Source organism: Rhipicephalus microplus, chromosome 5 (assembly GCF_043290135.1).
Source record: "Rhipicephalus microplus isolate Deutch F79 chromosome 5, USDA_Rmic, whole genome shotgun sequence".
Taxonomy (NCBI): domain Eukaryota; kingdom Metazoa; phylum Arthropoda; class Arachnida; order Ixodida; family Ixodidae; genus Rhipicephalus; species Rhipicephalus microplus.
In genome coordinates, this window is record NC_134704.1 from 220,199,655 (window position 1) to 220,216,168 (window position 16,514).

General features: G+C 48.0%; 1 protein-coding gene across 5 annotated transcripts in view; it reads right to left on the reverse strand.

Moving 5' to 3' along the window:
- LOC119173516 (polycomb protein EED) overlaps positions 1–16,037 on the reverse strand; it is a 172,163-nt gene extending 156,126 nt beyond the window's left edge. The window contains exon 1 of one of the 5 annotated variants that reach the window (XM_037424314.2): positions 15,791–16,037. In XM_037424314.2, coding sequence (XP_037280211.1) covers positions 15,791–15,892 — 102 coding nt within the window. In that variant the 5' untranslated portion in view covers positions 15,893–16,037. The remainder of the gene's footprint in view (positions 1–15,790) is intronic. The other 4 variants (XM_075896520.1, XM_037424312.2, XM_037424313.2 and 1 more) reach the window with 4 other exon arrangements.
- Between the last annotated feature and the right edge of the window lie 477 nt (positions 16,038–16,514).

Consider the following 16,514-nt stretch of genomic DNA (forward strand, 5'->3'; position numbering starts at 1 on the left):
CAGCAGACATGGCTTGAGGTGCTTCTGATGACGTTTGTTTTTCTTTTTGCTGGTAATAGAGCTGAGAACGTCTTTTGAAGGAATCTGGTCTTGAACGTCAGGGAGTGGGCTGGTATTGTGAGGATTCATGAACTCGTCACTGTGGTATTGCGGCGTGGTGAGCTGCTATCACGGAAGAGAGAAACTCGTACACATGACTGCCGCCATGGGCTACCGACGACTGCCGGTGTTTATTGTACGGTGGACTTATATACACGACAAACAGGTACATAGATCACAGCGCCATCTCTGGTGGCGTCGCAGAACCAATACGAATACACAACATATTCCCTCTCTTATTTTTTTTTTTTTAGTTGATTAGTAATTGTTAGTACGTGTTAGTGGAAAGGCATTTCATCTATATACAATAAGCATGGAATATTTACACAACTGTACACTCAAAATGCCAAAAACTTTACACCAAAATATACACTCAATTGCAGCAAGCACACGCGTTCATGTCACTGGATCCACTCTAAACGTAATCCATAAATCTTCGAGGCGGTCGTCTTGTCCTCGCGGGTAGCTCCCGACGAGAAGGCGGTTGTGGAGAGGGTGGAGAAGAGACAGCCTGTTGTGTTTCTTGTGATGCTACACAAGGGCTGCACAGAACACTAGGCACTGCACTGAGGGGGGTATCGAGTGGCACTGGTGATTGCCCACTGTCACAAGGCACAGGTGACGGGCGCTGTGATCTATGTACCTATTTGTCGTGTATATAAGTCCACCGTACAATAAACACCGGCAGTCGTCGGTAGCCCATGGCGGCAGTCATGTGTACGAGTTTCTCTCTTCGGTGATAGCGGCTCACCACGCCGCAATACCACATTGGCGACGAGGATGGCCACCGGTATATCTCCCCCACCGCCGTTCCTCGAGACTCCGGGCACGCCAGAGATTCTTTGGCACCGCTGGTTCCGGTTGTTCCAGAACTTCGTGCTCGCGTCCGGCGCCGACGAGTGGCCAGCAACCCGCCGTCGCGCGCTCCTGCTTCACTGCCTGGGCCCCGAGGGCCAACGGATTTTAGACGCCTTGCCGGCACCGCCCCCACCCCAGCCGCCACTTTGAACTGAAGCCACGGTCAGCGAGTCGACGGAAAAACAGACGTCCGCGCACACCGCTGCCGCAAGCCCTCTGGACCCATACGACGTTGCCGTCGACACACTGGCACACTACTTCACCGCCACCGTCAACGTCCGAGTGGAACGTCATCATTATCGTGAACGTCGACAGCTTTCCGGTGAGTCGGTTGCCGAATATGCTTTGGCGCTCCGGGAACTGGCAGCCCCGTGTAATTTCGCCGCTACCGTGGATGATAACTTGTGCGAACAGTTCGTTGCCGGAGTAACTTGCCCGCAACTCAGAGAACGACTGCTCCTCGAAGGCGACGCATTGACATTCGACCGAGCGGTAGAAATTGCCAAACTTCGCAAACAAACTCGCCAAGAAGCTGAAGCCTCCGCGAACCCGATTCGCCGCATCACGCAGCGCCAACGCGGACGCAACCCGGCTAGGCATGATAGCCCCCGATTTCGCTTCAACGGGTCCCGCCCCCCCTAGTCAGCATCGTCGTAGCTCGTCGCGCACTCGCCAAAACTACAAGCCCAAGCCGGAAACTGCCGCTGCCGACCCCCTGCACGCCGTATCTCGTGATAACTGCGATAACTGCGGCGCAACAGGATGCGAACGGTCGCGCTGTCCCACCCGCGGCCGCACCTGTTATGGTTGCGGACGCCGCGGACACTTCCAGAGTGTTTGTCGGAGCTCGCGTCGCGGCCAACCACGAAGGCCTGCACCAGTCCGCGAACTCCTCTGCGACGATGACGCTGAGAGCGGTCACAGTATTTTGACCATCTGCACAAACAAACGCAGAGGCCTGTATGTTGACGTCGACGTGTCGGTGATTAACCCGAAGCCGCTCACGCGCAAAGTCTCGTTTCTCATCGACACAGGCTCTGCAGTGTCAATAATTGGGGAAGGTCACTTTCAAAACCTTTTTCAAGATAAAGTACAACTCAGGACCCCCAGCATTACTCTGTTTGACTTTTCACGCCAGAAGATCCCTGTGCTTGGCCTGTTTGAAGCAACGCTGTCGTACAAGGCACGAACAGCCGTCGTACCGCTTTACGTAACGCGCAGTGGGACCTCCCTTTTGGGATTAGATGCTGTGCAAGCCCTGAATTTTCAAATTTCAGGGAAGGAGCTACGTTGCCTGCACACGGTCGTTCAGCAAACGTCCGCCTCCGCAACCTCAACGTTGCCTGCAACGAGCTCAGACGCACAAGGGCGCATTCCACCGCAAGGCGCTATCGTAGAGCAACCGCAGAGTGAGCCAAAGTTTGGCATGCCTGCATTGCTGTGGGCCAGGTTTTCTCACCTGTTTACCCCAGGTTTGGGCCTTGTGAGAGGTTTTCAGCACAAGGTGAAGATGAAACAGGCAGTCTCCCCAGTCGCCCAAAAGTTGAGGCGCCTCCCATTCTCAGTACGCCAACCAGTAAGCGACCAACTACAGACCCTGCTCTCTGCCGACATCATCGAAAGGATCGATGCCTCCGAATGGGTTTCTCCCATCGTCGCAGTCCAGAAGGAAGATGGAAGCATCCGTCTTTGTGTTGACCTAAGGGAGCCAAACAAAGCCATTGTGGTCGATAACTTCCCCATGCCTCACACTGATGAACTGCTGCATGCCTTAAACGGAGCCCGCCACTTCTCAAAGCTAGACCTCGCCTCTGCGTACCACCAAGTCCTGCTGCACCCGGACAGCAGGGATCTCACAGCATTTGTTACGCACGAGGGTCTTTTTCAGTTTAAAAGGGTCTGCTTTGGATTGGCGTCGGCCCCGGCAGCCTTTCAGCAGCTCATGACAAGAATCCTGCAAGGCTGTCATGGTGTTCTTTGTTACATGGACGAGTGCCGGTGTTTATTGTACGGTGGACTTATATACACGACAAACAGGTACATAGATCACAGCGCCATCTCTGGTGGCGTCGCAGAACCAATACGAATACACAACAGTCACGCGTAAATGCCGTCACACGTTCAAAACCCTCTGGGCCTTGTGTGTGACACGAAGCATCATGGGATTCGGGTGGTTCAATAACATCTGAAGTGTTGTGGTGCAGTGAACACGTTGAAAATGCCGATTTCATTGCTCTTGGGAAAGCCGGCTTTAGCTTTAGTCCTTTGGCGAAATGGTCTAGATTCCTTTCGGTATACGGAGGCTTTACCTTGTCTTTTGTGACGTGCAAGTTGGCAGTCGGTGTTCGAATGCGTGACGTTTTTTCGGAAGAGTCATATGATGGTACAATGGTGGTATATTTTCTCTGAGGTCTCATTTGGAAAATAGGCTTACTGCGTAACTAATATAGGAATAGGCTTTGCGTAACTGTGATGGGTGAGCTGAAAAGCCTTCCGCTGATGAGGTATAGACAGGTCTTCATCGTATTCTTTGAAACGAACGATCATTTCTTCTTTGATCTTTTTCTAAGACTCATCGTTCTGGAAGATGTGGGTAAGGTAAAATTTGAATGCCTCACCTGAGATGTAGTCAGTGAAGTTGGTCATCATCTCCCGTTCCGACCAAGATACAGCGGTAGTGTGGATTGATTGATTGATATGTGGGGCTTAACGTCCCAAAACCACCATATGATTATGAGAGATGCCATAGTGGAGGGCTCCGGAAATTTTGACCACCTGGGGTACTTTAACGTGCACCCAAATCTGAGCGCACGGGCCTACAACATTTCCGCCTCCATCGGAAATGCAGCCGCCGCAGCCGGGATTTGATCCCGCGACCTGCGGGTCAGCAGCCGAGTACCTTAGCCACTAGACAGCGGTAGCGTGGAGCTCGAACAGGTCAAACCAGTCTTGTACGGGTCCATCGTCCGCTGCTCCGGTGTACTTGGGGATGGGAAGGTCAGTAGATGCTTCTGACATGATGCCGGTCGATGCGTAATGCTAGGCGCTTGCACGGTAGTCCATGTATGCTCAGGGTGTCATGCTGAGAACTGCGTAGATGATGAGCGACTAATGAAAGTGAAGGCAGGTCTCCATCCTGTCGACTCGTGTGACGCTATGATGAATGGGCGATGTGGCCTGGCTCATACGCCATGTTTACTCCATTCTCACTTCTTCCTTCTCGGCTTCTACTTCTAACTCCTAACCATTGCTACGTTCTTATGTCACATATACATATAGACGCAGCGAGGAAAAAAGCGCACTGGCTCCGTGTGTGTGTGTGTGTGTGTGTGTGTACTCAACCCCATTTTCATGCGGGCGAGAGTACATTGGTCAGACCGGGCGTTGTGTCAATATACGGCTAAGGGAACACCACAGTTCCTTGAAAGGATTTGCGCATTCACATTTGTCTTTGCATTGCCGCGAATGTGGATGCCACCCACTTTTTGAAAAAACAAAAGTACTCTTCAAGCACCCAGACAAGCTTTCAAGAGAAATTATGGAGGCATTTTTTATAAATAAGAAAGGGTCTCAATGCGTTAGCCAGCCGTCTATCGCCTTACTTGGTAATGAATTATCTTTGTTAGATAGTGGCTAAAGTTCATTCGTCTGCTCATGCCCGGTTTTCTTGGCGACATTGGAATCTTATAGTTTGAAGTATGTGTTATTTTGTGGCAAGATTGCGTGCACATGACAAAGCCTTGTCGCCGTGTATAATTTTATCGATTGAGGGGGCTGGTTTGGTCACGAGGTCTTCTGTTCTGTCTATATATATATTCTCGTGTTTTCAATAAAAATTTCAGTTGAAAGTCAGCGCTGTACCGTGTCCTTCTATCGCTCCTGTCCGGGTGTTTCGCGCTGTTAACCACGATGAATGTGTGTGTGTGTGTGTGTGTGTGTGTGTGTGTGTGTGTGTGTGTGTGTGTGTGTGTGTGTGTATATATATATATATATATATATATATATATATATATATATATATATATATATATATATATATATATATATATATATATATATATATATAGGTTCGATTCCTGCTCACGGTGGGTATTTTTTACCCACTTTTTCTTTCTTCTTATTTACATTCCATTTGTTCTAATAACTTCCCTATACATTCCTTGGCATTACTGTTTGTTAGATCTCATTAATATTGTGTCAAAACACGGAAAAATTGAGCCCTTAGGTATACACTTCTTTCCCTTATTCATTAACGAGGGTCTCGTACTGGCAGACTTCGTGTCATTAGGTTGTATACGAGGGACTATTGGTCAGCTCCCCGTTCGTAATAAGTTCACGTGCTTCGCGACGCCACACATGCGCATAAAAGGGTGTTTCACACTCGCCGCTTGGCTTATAGATGGCGCTGACACTCCTTCTTCTAAATTCACATATAAACCCAAAAAAGTGGATGGAGGGAAGGCCGCTGTGATAGCTCAGTGGTTAAAGCATCGAACGCGTTGTTCGAAGGTTGTAGGTTCAATTCATGCTCACGGCTGGTTATTTTTTCAGCCACTTTTCTTTGTTCTTATTTACATTCCATTTGTTCTAATAACTTCCCTATACATTCCTTGACATTGCTGTCTGTTAGATCTCATTAATATTGTGTCAAAACACGGAAAAACGAGCCCTTAGGTATACACTTCTTTCCCTTATATATATATAAACGCAACGAAGAATTACCCAGAAAAGGACTCCAGCACACGGAATCTGACGTCTGACCTCTTGCTTGTAAGTTCGTGGCGTTAGCCACTGAGCGATGAAGAAGCACTTCCTAAACCTTGAAACAGCAAGCTATCTATATGTACCACTTACCACTGGCGATGCCCATCTCTGGGGAACTATCGTGTTTTCAGCATTACCAGCGAGATGGCGCAATGAGCGTGCGTTGCCAGATTGTCCCGATGTGTTGATCTCCCATGCGTACTCTGTCCCGTGAAGTATGGGGGTGGGTGGTAGATGCTCATGCAACCACGCGCTTATTTCGTGGTGGGGAGAATTGCACGCCTTGAACTTTTACCAGAACAATTCTGTTATAGTTACCGGGCACACAAAGGTTACTGCACTCGATGCAGTCTATGTTCGCAAATAGGGTCTGCTTTTCAGAGACAGCGAAGTAACAACTGAGACACTTATTCTCATTAATCTGTACCTGTGAGTACGTTTCGTGCATCATTTCTACATGGCACACATTTCGATCTGCTTGCCATTTCTCGTGTGACGTTCCAATTTGTTGCTATTGCATTTGTCACAGAACGAGCGCTAAAAAAGAGCGCGCCGCCAAATTCTTGCGACAACGGGCGGGAGAAACGCCGCGAAATCAAAAGAAAAAAAAAACAAACGTTCGAGGCTCCCCAGGCGCGCGCTCTCCCCGCAGAAGCGTGGCGTCGCAGACGAACCTCCTCACCCCGCATCGGCGGCCCAGCAAGCCCGCGATTTTTCTAGAACGAACGGGGCGGGGTCATACCGAGTTGAATCATCCTCCGGGGAGGGCAGTTGAACCGTCTCGCACCTCTCCCCAGCTTTCGCTGCGTATCGCGCCGACGAAATGAGGAGAACCGTCTGGAATGTCGCGCGCAAGGTATTTAACCGAGCAGCCGAGATGAGAGATCAGGAGGAGACGGAAGTGAGCGCCAGAGCGCGTAGGGATTCCGCCGTGTAGTCGGCGAAGTTTTTGGTCCGAAGGGACGAGGCCGGAGGTGAAGAGGATTTCCCCCTGAGGGGTGACGACTCGAGCTACCGGCAAGAGTGTGTGTTTACCGCTATCGAGCGAAGACGCGGGGCAACAGCTGCGTGTGTGAAGCCGACGTGTTCCGGCGAAGAAGTTGAAGTTGGAAGAGTGGCCAATTGAAGACGGGAGGTTTCCTGGAAGAGAAACTTCGAGAGCTGCGGAACGACAACAACGCTGGACTTTGAGTGAGTGATTCTCGGAAGAGTATCATCTAGACTTTGGTTCCAAGAACTTTGGACTGAATAGGTTTTCTATCTCTTTAGTCGTTAAGTGTCTTGGTTGTTCAATGCATGCGACTGCATTGTAGTGCGTATTGTTGTCCGTGTCCGTTGTTTCAAGTGTGGCTGATTGTATTGTGTAATACGTTGATTGATTGGTTTGATTGGTGACATATTGTATGCAACTATTGTGGAGTGTGCATTTTTGTGTATTGTTTTCGATCTGCCATTGTTGAGAATATAATTTGTTTGTTTATCAACTCTCGGCTCCGACTTGTTCTTTGGGCCACAGCCGGCGTCCGCTGGCGCGCCAAAAAGGACCACTTCTAAATTGTCCACGCTTTCGTGGTGCGGTATCGGGGGGCCGATACTTCGGCCTTTGGAATTAGCCCGGCGATCGCCTCCCTAATTAACGGGACAGGTGTGACAATTAATCTGGCGTCCGCGACAGGACCTTTTGGTGCACAGTGTGTCCAAAGTAGTGAGAAAGAGCCTCGAGTTGTTGATAGTGCTATCGGAACGATTTTGTGTGTTGTTCAGCGTTCTCGTTAACGAGTGCAGGGGAGTGTTCCGATAGACTGATTTAGGCAGATACTTTTTGCACGCGGCAAGGTTTTAGTTGCGAGTTGCGAGACACAATGGATCTCGAAAAGTTAGTTGCTCTTGGTGAAAAGCTGGGTCTTTCTGGCGCCGAACTACGGAAGTGGGTCACCCAGAAGGAAAAAGAAGAAAAAGAGAGAGCCAAAGAAGAAAAAGCAGCCGAGCTGGAAAGAGAGAGGTTGGCGGCAGAGAGGGCCAAGGAAGAAAAGGCAGCTGAGTTGGAGAGAGAAAGGCTGGCCGCTGAAAGGGCGAGAGAAGAAAGAGAAGCAAAGGAGCGACAGCTGAAAGAAGAAAGAGAGGCAAAAGAGCGACAGCTGAAGGAAGAAAGAGAGCAGCAATTGAAGTTGGAGCTGGAGAGAGAGAAGTTGGCAGCCGAAAGGGCGAGAGAAGAAAGAGAAGCGAGGGAGCGACAGCTGAAAGAAGAAAGAGAAGCGGAGATGGCTGAAAGGGAACGGCAGCGGCAGCACGAGTTGGAACTCGAGCGGCTCCGTTTGCAACAGCGAAGCGAAACTCCCGTCCAAGCTAGAGTTGAAAGCAGCGAACGGGAAGGTCACGGCTTCCGCTTGAACCCAAGCAAGTTGCTCGTAGCGTTTGATGAAAGGAAGGACGACCTTAACGCGTACCTTCACCGATTTGAGATGATTGCGAAGAGCCAGAATTGGCCGGAACATCAATGGGCAACTGCTTTGAGTACTTGCTTGAGTGGTGAAGCGCTCAGTGTGTACGGTAGGCTGACGCCGACCGATGCAGCCAACTATGCAAAGGTGAAAGCTGCTTTGCTGAAGCGATTTAGATTCACTGTGGAAGGATTCCGGGACAGATTTCGGACAGGAAAGCCAGCTGATGGTGAGACGGCTACGCAGTATGCCGCCCGACTTTGCCATTATTTCGACAGATGGATTAAACTTTCAGGGACAGCGCAGGAGTACGATGAGCTTAGAGAGCTGCTAATTAGAGAACAATTTCTTACTAGTTGCCACCCAAGCCTGTCACTGTACTTAAAAGAGAGGAAGGCTGACTCACTTGAAGACATGCTTGAATTGGCTGATCAATTCTTGGAAGTGCAAGGTGGAACTAATTTGGCCAAGGTAAAAAAGGAGTGTCCCGATGATTCGAAGAAATTGGCTCCCGAAGAAAAGAAGCGTGCACCAGAGAGCATTCCGCGATGCTTTCTGTGCAACCGAGTGGGTCATCGCGCGAAAAACTGTCGAACGATCTTTACGAGCCCTACGGTTGTAAAATGTTTTAAGTGTGGTCAGACTGGGCACAAAGCAGATGCATGTTGGAACGGAGTGAGTCAAACTCACCAGGTATCCTGTGTGCAAGCAACACCGAAATCTGATAATAATGCCGTCACTGATGGATTCGTAGAGTTGAAAAATGGGGAGAAAATTCCTATTGTTGGTGCTGTAATGTCAAAACAGCCAACCGGTGTTACGAAAGGAATGCCAACGCTGCCTGGAAAAGTTGCGGGCAAAAAGATTACGGTGTTAAGAGATACCGGCAGTTCCACTGTTATCGTGCGGAGAAATTTGGTACAGGAAAGTGAGTTGACAGGCAGAACGAAGCCGGTTTGCCTAATTGACCGTACGGTTCGGATGCTTCCCGAAGCAGAAATTGAGGTTGAAACCCCGTACTTCAGCGGGAAGGTTACTGCTTTATGCATGACGACCCCCCTGTATGACCTTGTCATCGGAAACATCGACGGGGCGCGAGGGCCAAGTGATCCGGAATGTTTGGGAGAAGACCCGAAGATAGAGCCCTCGCCAACACAGCGGCCGCGAGATACAGTGGAGGAGCATCCCGTGACGGATCTCACTAGAGCCCAAGGTGAAGCCGCGGCGCAAGAGACAGCGAGTGAGAAGACGATCGGGTCGAATAAGTTCACGGGCCGAGCAATCGGACTTACGTCGACACGACCTCAACCGACCGACAGTGTAAAGGAGACGGAGTTGGCCAGCCGGGCAAAATGTAGAGGCATGATCAAGCGGGTAAATAAACAGACAGGACCCGTCGAATGTAATGACGCGTTAACGGTGTCGGAAGAGACAACGATGGCTGAGACGACGCCTCAGATATCGTCGTTGGAAGGGGCTCGCCGAAAAAGAACGTGGAAACACAAGAAGAGATCGAGCGAGCACCGCAAAAGGGGGCGCAAGCGCTTCTCGAAGTACTCAGGATAAGTGCTGAGGTCAAAGCAGATTGTGTTTGACAGTGTTGAGTGCCATATGTTGTGTTAATGTTGTGGTGGCCCGTGTCACAAGTGTCGAAGTGTTGTGCTGTGATGTGATGTATAGTATTGTACCATTGTTGTAGTGAGAGAACTTTGTACATTTGTATTGTTGGGAACGTGTGGTGGAGTGTTGTACTCATGCGCTTGTGGTTGTGTTTTCACGTGTTGTGTAATTGAATTACAATGTCCAATCGTATTAAGTGATATATTGTGAATGTGAAATGTCATGAGCGACGGATTGTGTTACAGTCTGTGAGAATGTGTGGTGACTGTTTGCGCTCATTTGTGTGGTTTTGAATATTATGAGATAATATTCTTAAAGTGGGGGGCAGTGTCACAGAACGAGCGCTAAAAAAGAGCGCGCCGCCAAATTCTTGCGACAACGGGCGGGAGAAACGCCACGAAATCAAAAGAAAAAAAAACGTTCGAGGCTCCCCGGGCGCGCGCTCTCCCCGCGGAAGCGTGGCGTCGCAGACGAACCTCCTCACCCCGCATCGGCGGCCCAGCAAGCCCGCGATTTTTCTAGAACGAACGGGGCGGGGTCATACCGAGTTGAATCATCCTCCGGGGAGGGCAGTTGAACCGTCTCGCACCTCTCCCCAGCTTTCGCTGCGTATCGCGCCGACGAAATGAGGAGAATCGTCTGGAATGTCGCGCGCAAGGTATTTAACCGAGCAGCCGAGATGAGAGATCAGGAGGAGACGGAAGTGAGCGCCAGAGCGCGTAGGGATTCCGCCGTGTAGTCGGCGAAGTTTTTGGTCCGAAGGGACGAGGCCGGAGGTGAAGAGGATTTCCCCCTGAGGGGTGACGACTCGAGCTACCGGCAAGAGTGTGTGTTTACCGCTATCGAGCGAAGACGCGGGGCAACAGCTGCGTGTGTGAAGCCGACGTGTTCCGGCGAAGAAGTTGAAGTTGGAAGAGTGGCCAATTGAAGACGGGAGGTTTCCTGGAAGAGAAACTTCGAGAGCTGCGGAACGACAACAACGCTGGACTTTGAGTGAGTGATTCTCGGAAGAGTATCATCTAGACTTTGGTTCCAAGAACTTTGGACTGAATAGGTTTTCTATCTCTTTAGTCGTTAAGTGTCTTGGTTGTTCAATGCATGCGACTGCATTGTAGTGCGTATTGTTGTCCGTGTCCGTTGTTTCAAGTGTGGCTGATTGTATTGTGTAATACGTTGATTGATTGGTTTGATTGGTGACATATTGTATGCAACTATTGTGGAGTGTGCATTTTTGTGTATTGTTTTCGATCTGCCATTGTTGAGAATATAATTTGTTTGTTTATCAACTCTCGGCTCCGACTTGTTCTTTGGGCCACAGCCGGCGTCCGCTGGCGCGCCAAAAAGGACCACTTCTAAATTGTCCACGCTTTCGTGGTGCGGTTCGGGGGGCCGATACTTCGGCCTTTGGAATTAGCCCGGCGATCGCCTCCCTAATTAACGGGACAGGTGTGACAGCATTCATTACAATAGCCTTTGCGGCAAAGCTGCGACTTTTTCTTCTTGATTTCAATTATGATATTCTTAATCCTAGTATATTCCCTGATCCATTATGCTCTCTTCTTGTTGATGCAGCTGTTATATATCTTCATCTTGAGGGTTAAATATAGATTACCAATCGTGATTTGAGAATGCTTTTTAAATGCGATCCACCCCGTCCTTTTTCTAGTTACTTCACTCTCATGGTTTGGCTCCGTGGTTATTACCTGTCCTAAGTAGACATATTCCTTTACAACTACCAGCGTCTCTCCACTTATTGCAAAGCGCTGTTTTCTGCTGCGACTGTTGCACACTACATTAGTTTAATGCATACTAATTTTTAGACCTACTCTTCTGCATTCCATGTCCAGTTCAGTAATTATGAGCTTCAATTCATCTTGTGAGTTCCTCATCAAAGCGATGTCATCCGCGAATTGCTCGTTGCTAAGATACTCTCCATTAACTCTTATTATTAACTCTTCTGAATCTAGGGCCCTGGAAACCTCTTGTAAACACGCGGTGAATAGCGTTGGAGAGATAGTGTCTCCCTGCCGTAAGAGAGGCAAGATTCTGTCGCTTTTTTTATGAACGACTATGGTGGCTGTGGATCCGCTGTAATTTCTTCTAATATGTTTATGTATGGCTCGTCAATGCCCCGATTCCGTAGTGCCTGTGTCACTATTAATGTCTCGACTGAGTCAAACACCTTCCCGTAATCTACGAAGGTTATGTATAAAGGGTGGCTGTATTCCGCACATTTCTCTGGCCTGATTGTTAGTATGTACGTGGTCTATTGTGGAGTAGCCTATATGAAATCCTGCTTGTACCTTTGGTCACCACAATTTTATTAGTAATTGTTTTTGTAAATTATTAGCTTGTAGAGAACGGGCAGTAAGCTGCTCGGCCTGTAATTTCTTTTATGTCCTTGAAGTCTCCTTTTTTACGAATTAAGATGATTGTGGCGTTCTTCCAAGATCCTGGTACCCTTCCTGTGAAGAGACACTTCGTATACAAGGTGGCCAGTTTCTCCAACACAATCTCTCCAGCATCTTTTAGCAGGTCTTTTGTTACTTTTTGTTACCAGCGGCTTTGCCTCTCTGCATTTTTTCTAGGACTTTCATTACTTTCACTGTCGTTACTGGTAGGATGTCAAATTCATCTGGGCTATTATTCCTTCTTGTGATACTATCTTGGTTCTTCCAACTTCTGTACAGCTCTCTATAAAAGTCCTCCGCCACCTCGACTATCCTATCCATATTAGTTATGACACTGCCTTCCTTTTTTTTTTAATTTGTAGCTGTGATGGATTTGCCTTTAGCGACAAGCAAAATCATGTTTTGCCGTCATAACTCAAATCGACATGCTGAATTCTTTCCCCCCATTTTTGGCACTAAAAGTAAAAATAAAAAATCTGAAAGAACAAAAGGGGGGGGGGGGGGGGGTGTCCCAAACACAAGCGCAAACATTGGCGTTGCGGTCTCATAATGGCTTTAGAGTGGTTGAACACACGAGAGTAGGGTTTCCCACTAAGTGAGAGTCTCAAAGGCAGAGCGCAAATGCTTCCAAAATTTGGCGACATCAAAACAACTAGCAAGAAAATCGATTTCTGTCAAAACAACTCGCATATGTCTTCACACATGAACAGACGGTATGGTGCAGCTGCCTGCCAAAAGAATGCGGGTCAAAACTGTGGCTTCACTCACTACTAGATTTTTTTGGACAGGAACGCCAAAACGCTTCTAACCTTTTTTAAGTCTCTACTGCCTTTGATCTACGTGCCCTCTGAGCTCGTAGATCACTATCGCATTGGTTATTGTGCGGCAGTTGTGGCAAATGGTAGTTTTGTTTTCAATCCACGTGCCTTCAAAGGTAAATCTTTTTATGCTATCTATGATCCGAACTGCTGCGGTTTTGTCCACAGAGTTTGTAGAAAGCAGCGTTGCTTTGAGTGGTCGAGCGTTGGCCGCACACACACTTTCGGAGTTCTGTTAGTAACGCCGTGTCCATACACGATCGTGTCGAAAAACCGCAGTTTTGTCCACAACGGTTGTGGCAACAACCCCATCCACTGCAGAAGACATTACATGCGCTGGTCACATGTGTACTTCTAAAACTCCGCGCCTGCTGCTCTCGATCGGACTTCATTCGACACTTTCAATACTAAAGTTCTTATCTCACGCTGCGATTAGAAAAAGTTTTTTGCGCTGTTTACCTCGACAAGCTATGAATCATCACCAACTTGCCCAGTTTTCAATACAACTCAGTTTCATGACATTTTTTCTAGAGACTGGCTCTAGTAGCAATCCTTGTACCAGGCTGAACCTCTGAAGGCTGGTCGGCTGAGAGCAAGCTTTCTAACCACAGAGACAATGCTGGTCTGAACCTTTTTGGGCCATTGCATCACTATTTGATACATTTTATAATCACCTAAACTGTTACACTATTTTTCCACCACTTCCTTAAGCCCATAAGGAGTCAAAAGCAAGGTCCCTTCATGTATGCCAATCACTGGTATATATAGAGAATTTTATGGGCTCTGTATGTACATGAATGCGTGACATATTATGGCTTGCTGCACAATTTATACCATTTGTTCATGTTCCAACCACACGACAGTGCAGTTGATTCAGACATAATTTTTATAAACATACGCATGGTTACTTTTCAACACAGCACATTCAGAACCAAAACCTCGGTCACTTTTAGAGCAAACATTTTTTTCTTTCACAGGCGCACTTTTACGGCAACTGATAGACTTGTTGGTTAGCTCGTCGCTGACATTTGGTAACACAATAAGTACATGTTTCCTGCCTCTATATTCACTTCGCTTCCACTTAAACACATGTTGGAAGAAATGTTGTGGAGTGCTGTTTTCTTAAACACCCGGATTTGGTTTTGCAACATTAATTTGAATATTGTTCCGAAAGGTACACAAACATGACTTACTTGCAATAAATAATCTAAGAAAACAATGGTTTAAAACAGGCAAGGAAGACTAAGGGCCAAACCCCATAACCACGAAAATGCTCGCGACCCGACGTAGATTGCCTTTGCGCGAACAGTCACTTGCGCAGGCAAACCTCATTCACGCGACAGCTTTGGCAAACGAACTCTACTGTTGCTGGCATTAGCCATCTACTCGTACAAAAATTTCACGTAGTTGGCAATATGCAATGTAAAAATAAAATGTCTTGTTGTATAATAGAATGGAAGGGGTTTATTATTGCCTTGCAACACTTCTTTTATGTGAATGTGCATAAACATTACGTTATTTATTCGTTGTTAACACGTGACTCAGCCGGAGAGGAATATGAGAGGAGGCAGTGGTTTCGCCGCACATGAAGAGAACCGGCAGTACGTCTGTCATGTAAATCCTGTTTCGGCGCTTCTAGCACAGCACTTCCAGGCGATGGGCGACGGTTTCCAAATCTGGAGAACCGAGCGATCGTGTGAGCGAACGCCCTGTTTTGTCGTTTATAGCATCACTCGTCGCTGTCGCGTGCCTTTTCGAGTTTATCTGGTTTGGCCTTGCAAAGCAGCAACAAGAGAATGATTCTCTATAATTTTGTAGAATGCCGCACTCAAAGAGAAGTATGACATCTAAGAAATGTTTCTTATTTTCATTGATCTCCTAATTCTGCAAACTTTCTTGGAACAGGGTATGATGACAATGTTTTCACACTATAGCAAACTAGTCTGAGTGAAGAAGGGCAAATGGATTTAGTATAAGAAAACAATAGGGTTGTGACATCACTGGTACTGTTTATTTAGATTAATCTTGTAGACATAGCAAGGCCTTTAGCTAGCATTCAGTGAGATCACCGTACACCGGCAGACCAGAACTGCCGGTAAGCATTCCCCGGGCTGTTTGCCGGCGTAACAGGCTCAGGCTAAATGTGACAGGCCTTGACGTGGTCACGCGCATATAATAAGAACAAAAAACTGCCCGCAGCTGTTCTCTGGTATATTATGCTGGCTGCCAGCACCACAAGCGCAGTCTCTGTTCTGCCGGCACGACACGCTCACCAGAAACGTGCTGGCAGACACCCTGACGTACTCGCGTGCATGCAATAGTAAAAAACTAGCGGTAACCGGCAACAACTTATCAACGCCAAACAGAACCTTGCCCGGTAACCTTTTATGGTGTCGCACTACACGTGCAGCCCCTAGTCTACCGGCACATGTATTGTCGGCATGACAGGCTCACCAAATATGTGCGGTTAGTGCCTTCTCTATAACTAAAAGTTATAGAGAAGGCACTGGTGCGGCACATAAGTCACATGGTCATGGGCAACCAATAGGGAAAAATTGCCCAAAACTTTCTTTTCGTGAAAGTATGCCTGCTGTCGGCACTATAGGCGTGACCTTTTTGATCGGAGAGTGATCGATTAAGACCACAAAAAGGAGCTCGCTCGGACGACACACGAGTGCTTACGCGCTCGCCGTCTGAGAGGAAGTAATATCATGCCGATGTAACCCGACTAAACATGTACGGTGCATCTGCGAATCGGTTTGCACAAGGAGCAGCTTACGATGTCATCGGGAGATTCATCTGAGTGGTCGTCGGACGGAGGATGTCGCTGTGCGGTGGAAGAGCTCGCCACTTGCAGCTCGCCTTGCTCGGAGTCCGACATCACAGTACCCGAGGACAAAAAGGGTCCTTCTTTCACAACGCACACAACTTGTACAGCACGCAACTCACGCTCAGAGACACCATCGCACGTTTTTGCTGCCCGCCAAAAAAACCATCTGCCTACTTGGATTCGATTGGATTCATCTCTACCTGGTGATAGGATGGATGGATGGATTCGGCTGTACCCTTTAGATTGGGCGGCGGCTATCGTCACCTAGCCGTAATACTTAGTGAACTAACCATTAGATTTATCTTTTCTTTTCCTTTAAATAGTTAGGTTGAGGATTCGTACTTTGCAGTGAAGGGTTTAATTTTCACTCGTGCTTTGACTTCAGCCACCAATCAGATAACCTCTTTCTAGTTAAGTCTACCCGCTTAAAGTCTATTCTGCCCTCCCTGTCCCTAAACCCCAGTGCTTTGAAAAACTCTGCGCCATCATCCTGAACTATATGGTGCAGCCCTTTACAGAATATATTCAAGTGTTCGGCGGTTTCTTCTTCCTCTCCACATTCACTGCATATACTGTGTCTACCCCTTCGTATTTGGCCCGATGTGTCTTGGTTCGCAATACTCCCGTCCTGGCCTCAAACAGTAGAGAACTACCCCGAGTATTATCATAGATC